At 40.3% G+C, this 8,437-nt stretch overlaps 1 protein-coding gene across 5 annotated transcripts in view; it reads left to right on the top strand.

The window, feature by feature from the left end:
• The window catches only part of LOC122536336 (disintegrin and metalloproteinase domain-containing protein 10-like), a 72,945-nt gene that overhangs the window by 59,398 nt on the left and 5,110 nt on the right, over positions 1 to 8,437 (top strand). For 4 of the 5 annotated variants that reach the window (XM_043668635.1, XM_043668633.1, XM_043668636.1 and 1 more), the window contains 12 exons: positions 446 to 689; positions 2,643 to 2,780; positions 3,064 to 3,251; positions 4,783 to 4,923; positions 5,067 to 5,191; positions 6,225 to 6,353; positions 6,578 to 6,746; positions 7,046 to 7,215; positions 7,307 to 7,474; positions 7,578 to 7,705; positions 7,805 to 7,919; positions 8,042 to 8,176. In XM_043668635.1, the coding sequence (XP_043524570.1) occupies positions 446 to 689; positions 2,643 to 2,780; positions 3,064 to 3,251; positions 4,783 to 4,923; positions 5,067 to 5,191; positions 6,225 to 6,353; positions 6,578 to 6,746; positions 7,046 to 7,215; positions 7,307 to 7,474; positions 7,578 to 7,705; positions 7,805 to 7,919; positions 8,042 to 8,176 (1,850 nt within the window). Of the gene's footprint in view, positions 1 to 445; positions 690 to 2,642; positions 2,781 to 3,063; positions 3,252 to 4,782; positions 4,924 to 5,066; positions 5,192 to 6,224; positions 6,354 to 6,577; positions 6,747 to 7,045; positions 7,216 to 7,306; positions 7,475 to 7,577; positions 7,706 to 7,804; positions 7,920 to 8,041; positions 8,177 to 8,338; positions 8,379 to 8,437 lie in introns of all 5 variants that reach the window. The other variant, XM_043668637.1, reaches the window with a different exon arrangement.

Genomic DNA, 8,437 nt, shown 5'->3' with positions numbered 1-8,437 from the left:
CCATTAGATTTTCATTTGCGGGGACATTTAAAATCTATTGTATACGCAACATCGATTGAAAATGCTGAAATACTACGAAATCGAATAGAGCAAGGCTTCCGACAAACTCGAGAAACACCAGGAATGATAGAGAGAGTAACCAGATGAATGACAAGACGCGTGCAGGCTTGTCTTCAAATGCAAGCTGGTTCATTTCGAGCATCTTTTGTAAAAGTAATTAAAACAGAAAATTCATTATATCTCATAAACGAAGACAGATAGGACATATATTTATATGACGTTTTTTCATTATGTTTAAGCGTACAATCAGCTCCCACAAGTTACGAAACACCCTGTATATGCTAGAACGAACTAATATTACGACCAATTAGTTAGCTCTAGCCATGATCCCCAGTACACGTTTGTGCCGTAACGTTGATTCTCATTTGAAAATCGCAATTTACAGAGGACGAAAATGCCATGGTGCAAGGCATCGTGACAGAGGACGGGCTTTTCGACGGCACTGTCGTTACCGGATTCGAGGAATACTACATCGAGCCGACGAACAGATACTCGAACAAGGAGGAGAACACGTCTCCGCCGTATCACAGCATAGCTTATCGCGCCTCGGACGTACTAACGCCACGTAGATCGTTGCCTTGCGCCAGTCACCACTTGCATCAGTCCGCTTCTCACGATTCTACGGAAAGGTGAGTTATTTTCTGACACATTGGAATCGAAGGTGAACGATTCATGGATTATCTCGGATAATAAGTACATCACCTGATTATCCTGTTCGACGTGTAAAGTTGTAAAATTATTAGACGTAAAGGTGTGTGTGTGTGTGTGTGTGTGTGTGTGTTTGCGTAACTTACAATTTACAACTTATAATAACCAACTATGTTTGCGAGTAACTTTCATCAAATTTTATTAAATATTTATAACTGCGAAACGGAAATTACACGGTGTAACAGTTTACACGTGTCACCAGATTTCAACATTAATCTGCTGAATGTTGAATGTTGAGAATGACATCACAGCAGCGTTGTTATGGTAATGACCGTTCTTTTTCGTATAAAATGTTATTATCATTCTGCAGCACGGTGGTGAAGCTTTGTAACTATTTCTCTAATGCATGGCATATATATTTTTGATAACAAAATACAATTGCGAATAATATTCGTGTTAGAGCAAGCAGTGCATTGCCTTCTAATTAATCTAATAATAGATCATTCTCGTCAATAAAGCAAGCATTTATATATGATTTTCAATGTAATCGTGACAAGTGAAAATTCGAAATGAACGATCATTGTTGTCACGAAACTAGAGAAGGCAACTGGACACTTGCATACATCTTTGTGAAAGTAGAACTCTTATAATTAAATAGAAATTTAGTTTACCATCTACTGTTAATAGAGAATAATAAGAATCTGCGAGTTTAACTATTTATTTTAAATCAAAAAAAAAAAAAAAAAGAAGAAAAAAAAGAAAAGATGAAAAACGGATGAGAGTTGATAATACAGAGAATAACAAAAATCTACAAATTTTATCTTTTCATTACATTAATTGTTTACAAGGAGGGAGGTGAAGGACAAATTAAGTCCAAAAAAAAAAAAAAAGAAAGGATGGAAAACTGACGAGATATTAATAATAAAATAATATTAATAAATAAATAAAGTAATACTAATAAAGATCAAATTATTACGTACACGCGAAACACACTTGCGGAACAAAGATTCGATATTTGTTCGTCGGTGAATGTTCGCCTCGCTGGAAAATGTCAGTTTCATCCAATGTGACAACTTATAGACGAATCTAGCAGGGACGAACGCGTGGCGATGCAACGCGCAGATTTTCAGAGCTCGTCGTAAACGTTCGCTCGTTAATGTAACAGGATAACGCCTCTAAAACAGCCCGGGCAAATCGCGTTACGTTAACCGAGGATGAAAATGGATCTAACGAGAGACAGCTCCGTTGCTCGAACGTCTGCGCCGTCTGAGGTTTATCAACTCGGAACACCGGCTGCTCCTTCCTCGCGTTAATTTCGTTACCAGTTTCCACGACGCATTATTCGCTGGCATACGTAGACAGACCGACGCCACGAGAGATCTAACGAGCTTCAAACCGCGGACCTTCAAACATTCCCCGAACGAATCGTTGGTAATTAAGCGCGGAGCCAGACCGCGAGTCTCGCGAGGAGTATCCAGGAGTGTCCAGGCGTGCAGAATGTTCCAGATCGTGCTGCAGAAATGGACGATCGTACGCGAGAGTACAAGACAGCATACGTTTGTTTCGATTTGACGCTTCGTTTTGAACGTTTGCCCGGATGAAAGACGAATTGAAATGTTGTGCAAGCGTGAAACCTTGAAGTTAGAGAAAAACTCGTACGCACGCCGGGATTTAATTCCATCTTCGATCGAATTTAATTTCGATTACGCGATTTGTTTCGTATGTTCGGAAGTTACAGAGTTATCTGGAAACGCAGAATACACGCGGGAAGAAAAACGTTGAGCTGAACGGCTCAATTTCAAGCTCACCTTCCCGCGAGTAATTAACATAATTTCCTTACGCTCTACGACGTTGGGCTCCGGTGCGCAACGAGCGCAATAATCGCATCCGCAAATATCGTCTCTTTATTCTTTCTCTTTTTCTTTCTTTTCCAGGGGCAAGCACGGTTATGCGAACGACTCTCGGACGCTTTACGAACCTCTGCTCGGCGAGAGGCAAGCTCTCTACTCGAAGGAAAACGGCGCACGGGTTTTAACCACGGAGAGAGATAAGAGCGCGGCACGTATGGAAACGTGAGTGTCGGATCCGAGGAGAATTGTTTGAACGACGGTCTCGCTGCTACTTCCTTTCCCCGTGAAACGTTTCCATTTCCCCCCTCCCCCCCGTTTCGTTTGCGTTTCGTTTTGCGCGGAATCGTAAAAATCACGGGAACGGAAGTTCCCGGTCTCGAGCGCCGCCGACTCGAACTACGAAGGGATAAGCCCGCTTTATCCAACAACCGTAAGAAATTCGCGACTGGCCGCTTTTTCACGTTTTTTCTTTTTTTTTTTTCTTTCTTTCTTTCTCTCTTTTCAGAGCCAGCGACGCCGATCGTATCGCCAGGCATTTGCACAAACGTGCCACCGTGGACCCGCGGAAAACTACCTGCATGCTCTATCTGCAGGCGGACCATCAGTTTTTCGCGAGATACGGCACGGAGGAGGCGTGCATCGAGGTGATGACGAGACACGTGCAAAGGGTCAACTCCATTTATAAGCACACTGGTAAAGTTCCTCTTGCACCCTTTGCGCAGCCACAGACGTGAGAAACACTTTTGACGAGTCTCTCAGCAGCCATTAAACCGATATTCTCGAGTGCATCTTTAACCTTTGCGTAGCCAGTCAACCTTGTCTAATATGAAAAATACGCTTGTTACGTCACTTGCAGGAAAAAAAAAGAAAGAAAGAGCGAAGTCACGTTTAGAGAACTGTCGAAACTTTGAAGTATTATTTGAATCTGTCTGTAGTGTGTGTATGTCAGAGTTATATATTGCAGTTGGCATGTAGTATAGTATATTATGTGTTGGAATCTTGGAACTTTATCGGATTATTTTTTTGCACATACGTAACACTGTCTGCTAATTCCAGTTATTAATGATAACAATGGTAATGGTATTTCAGAGCACGTTTTAAACATTATTTAGCATATAGCATACTAGGATATAGTATAATTAGCATAGCTAATATAATTACATAGCATAGCATAGCATAGTTAATATATATTATAATAGATTATAATTGGCATAGTATAGTACATCATGCTGAAATTTTTGAAACCTTGAACTTTATCGGACTATTTTTTTTGCACATACGTAACACTATGTGCTAATTCCAGTTATTAATGATAACAATGATGATAGTATTTCACAGCACGTTTTAAACATTATTTTAGTCAGCATATAGTATATAGTATACTAGTATATAGTATAGTATAATTAGCATAGCATAGCTAATATAATTACATAGCATAGTTAATATAATTACATAGCATAGTTAATATAATTACATAGCATAGTTAATATAATTATATAGCATAGCATAGCATAGTTAATATATATTATAATATATTATAATTAGCATAGCATAGTTAATATATAGTACATCATACTGAAATTTTTGAAACCTTGAACTTTATCGGACTATTTTTTGCACATACGTAACACTATATGCTAATTTCAGTTATTAATGATAACAATGATGATAGTATTTCACAGCACGTTTTAAACACTATTTTAGTCAGCATATAGTATATAGTATAGTATAATTAGCATAGCATAGCTAATATAATTACATAGCATAGCATAGCATAGTTAATATATATTATAATATATTATAATTAGCATAGCATAGCATAGTTAATACATAGTACATCATACTGAAATTTTTGAAACCTTGAACTTTATCGTACTATTTTCTGCACATACGTAACACCATCTGCTAATTTCTGTTACCAATGATAACAATAGTGTTTCAACAGTAACATGATAATAGCATTTCAGAGCATGTTTTAAACAGACTTGTTGCCTATAGCTTCAGCAGAACGTTGTAACTTGTAAAACTTCGTTAATAATGTTAATTACAGTCCCCTGCAAGGGGATCCCGGCCGTAAGTTTATTACGAGCGGTGTTGGTGAGAAACTCTTGGTCGAGAGTGACCACGAGAGATATTTGCCGGCATTGTTCGCGAACGATATTAATATACCCCGACTTTGACCCCGTGCTCGAACGCGTCAAAGAGATTCTGTTGCTGTTGCTAGATTTCAACCAGGATGGCAGGCCTGACAACATCAGCTTCATGATAAAACGTGTGAAAGTTCACAGCGAGGACGCGCTGAGAGATCCCAATTATCGATTCCCGGGCAACTACGGCGTGGAAAAGTATCTCGAGCTGTTCTCCGGTAAATAAATCTTTCCCCTCTAACGATACCTCGCGTTACGATACGGCGGCCTCCGATTGTTGCCCCCGCGGTGAAAAGAAACGGTCGATCGATCTTCCGAAACGATTACGAATCCTCTAACCGACTATTCTTGTTCGTTGCAGAAGAGGATTACGACGCGTTCTGCTTGGCTTATATGTTCACGTATCGGGACTTCGAGATGGGAACGCTCGGGCTGGCGTGGACCGGCGATCTGAAAAACGCTGGCGGAGTTTGCGAAAAGAACGGGGTAAGTTACTGTATAAAGTATCGAGTAAGCTACAGTGGGGTGAAAAATTGAGTCAGTAACAAAAATTTTTAAGAGAAATATTTTTTTATCGTTAAATAAAGTACAAAAACACGAAAATAAACTTGACTATCTGATTCTTTATATAGTTTTAGGAAACTGAAACTGCTATTTTTTAACTCTTAAGATTAGGTTTCTTCCTGGCTGGAAAAAATTAAAAAACATAGAATCTGCCATCTGATTTCTGCTCAAAACTGTTTGAAAGTATGCCAAGACGTATTAGAGCTATTATCTAAGCAAAATGGCTTATGAACGAAACATTAAGGCATGATAAAGCTTGTAAATCTGACTATGAAAAAATTCTGGTGCAAAATTGATTCTATGTTTTTTTTTTATTTTTTCAACCAGGAAGAAACCTAATCTTAAAAGTTAAAAAATAGCTTCAGTTTCCTAAAACTATAAAAAAATCAGATAGTCAAGTTTATTTTCATATTTTTGTACTTTATTTAACAATAAAAAATATTTTTCTTACAAATTTTTGTTATTGACTCAATTTTTCACCCCACTATATATAAAAGAATCTTTGTTTTTAACCTATGTAGTTGAACGCCCTTGATATGCAACAATGAAACTCGCGTTCTCGATGTTGTTTAAATTTTGTCTCTCCCTTCTTGAAATGACATTTAAAGCACACTGTGCCTTTTAATTAACTAATTAACATTTATGGTCCGTTGATTCCACAAACGGATGGCAAATGCTGCTCCTAATTGTTAATTCATCGGCAATTTGATACACTCGAATATTCTCGCTGCCAAATTGCCCGGATATTTTTAACATCCACGAGTAAAACGATACGTCCGAATAATGGTAAAAACAGTCTCGAACAGTATCTGAAACGAAGCGACAACAAAAAAAAAAAAAAAAAACAAAGATCGACGAAAACCATCTTCCCGTTTCGAAAGTCCAAAACCTCCGAAATCTCCGCTCAGAATGATCAACCGAACGGCTTGACATGTACGATCTGTGAACTTTGCAGCACTATCGCGGCAGTATGAAGTCGCTGAACACCGGGATAGTGACTTTACTGAATTACGGCAAGCACGTACCACCTGCCGTTTCTCACGTCACTTTGGCCCACGAGATCGGTCACAACTTCGGTTCGCCGGTACGTTGCTTTGAATTTACTTCTTCTCTCAGTACGTACGTATATCACACACGATCTTGAGGTCTTGTTCTCTCGCCTCTCTCGGCGGCAGGTATCACGATCTATATAATTATAGCAATACGTTAATACGTTTTCTCGTGGCGAGCTTGACGCTCGGTTCTGCTCGTTTTTCTACGACTGTCGATACCCCGCGTAACACGAGGCACCACTTTACTTTGTTTCAGCACGATCCGGAACAATGCACGCCCGGCGGAGAGGATGGAAACTTCATTATGTTCGCTCGTGCTACCAGCGGCGACAAGCGAAACAATAATCGTTTCAGCCCGTGTAGCTTGAGTGCCATAAACCCAGTTTTGAATAGCAAGGCTCGTTCTCCGAAGGGTTGCTTTACCGGTCAGTCTCTGGCTCTGCTTTTTACGTCCCTTACTTCTCCCCATCGAGTATCGAATATTCGCGGAATATTATTTATACGTTATAGTTCCGTCATAGTTTCCCCAATCGAAAGTTATTTTAACGATATTCCCATAATTCTCACACGATGCGTTAAGCACCTTCCGTCTATTCCGTGAAGACCTGAAAATTTTAAAGCAAAAATTATCGACCGTAATTATGACGATACTTGATATTTACAATACCTACTACTACGCCAAATTACTTCGCGGGGAAACTAAAGGGAAACTGTGTGTTTGCAGAACCGCAAGTGTCGCTGTGCGGAAACGGCGTTATCGAAGAGGGCGAAGAATGTGATTGCGGATGGGAAGAGGATTGCAGAGACTCGTGTTGCTTCCCGCAACGTCGTTATCCACCACCGGGTGAAACACCCTGCACACTCACGCCAGGTTCCATCTGTAGTCCTAGCCAGGTAAATACGGTACAATACGGAAATTGTATACGTTCCCCGATTTTTCCATTGAACTTGATAACATTTTTTCTCTTTTCGCTACAAATTTCAGGGTCCGTGTTGCACCGCGGAGTGCAATTTACGGTTCGGAGACAAGTGCAGAGACGACAACGGATGTCGCGACGCGAGCTTCTGCGACGGTCGATCACCGTACTGTCCACCTTCCATCAACAAACCTAACAAGACGATCTGCAATCGCGAATTCGTGTGTTTCATGGGGGTAAGCACACCAGCGGCTTAGGAATCCAGATAACCAATGTTTTTCAGCGTGTGCTTCACGTCGTTTACCCCGTCCTCCCTTTTTTTTTTTTCTTGTTTCGCAGGAGTGCACCGGTAGTATATGCCTTGCATACGGATTGGAATCTTGCCAGTGCATTCCAGGGCCAAATGATCCGTCGACGAAAGCCTGCGAGCTGTGTTGTCGTCTCCCCGGGGAAAATCAGCCTTGCCTGTACGTTATAAAATAAACCGCATGCATTCTCCCTGCACATGTTACATTTCACAACGTTAAAAATAAAATATGTATCGATGATCGATGTTACGCGCGTAGGTCGTCTTTCGATTGGAACTCGCCGCCGTATGACATACCAGATATGTTCTCCAAGCCCGGAACGCCGTGCAACGATTACAACGGATACTGCGATGTCTTCCAAAAATGTCGAGAGGTGCGTGACATCATTTATAATTAACAACCGCCAACAGCGGTTTATTTTCTCCTATTTGTCAGAGTTTACATTTCACGCGGGAATCTAGAGTTTTCTTATTTATGTGCTCATTATTTCATCAGGTCGATCCAAGCGGTCCTTTGGCAACCTTGAGGAAACTTCTCTTATCCGACGAAAGTCTAGCGACATTCCGTCGTTGGATAATTGATCACTGGTACGCAGCCGCATTGATCATTCTGGCTGCGGTATCGCTATTGGTAAGGATTAGTTTATGTTCCTCCCTCTCTTTCTTCTCTTTCTTTCGTTCAATTTTCTCTCTTGTCGTTGTTACGTACAACATAGTTTGAATCGTTTCTTCAGAGAAATGCAGAGATTTGTCTAACGCCAAATAATACTATAGCAAATCATTTTTACATCAGAGACGATCGAGGAACCGCGCTGATAAAAAACGTGTTGAGAGTAAGTCTAGAATGAGACGAAAATGTAGACTCTTGGCATCAAGTACAGTACCCGCAACA

This window comes from Frieseomelitta varia, unplaced genomic scaffold (genome assembly GCF_011392965.1).
Source record: "Frieseomelitta varia isolate USP_RPSP 00005682 unplaced genomic scaffold, Fvar_1.2 scaffold_822, whole genome shotgun sequence".
Classification (NCBI taxonomy): Eukaryota; Metazoa; Arthropoda; class Insecta; order Hymenoptera; family Apidae; genus Frieseomelitta; species Frieseomelitta varia.
This window is presented reverse-complemented; position numbering and strand designations above follow the sequence as displayed.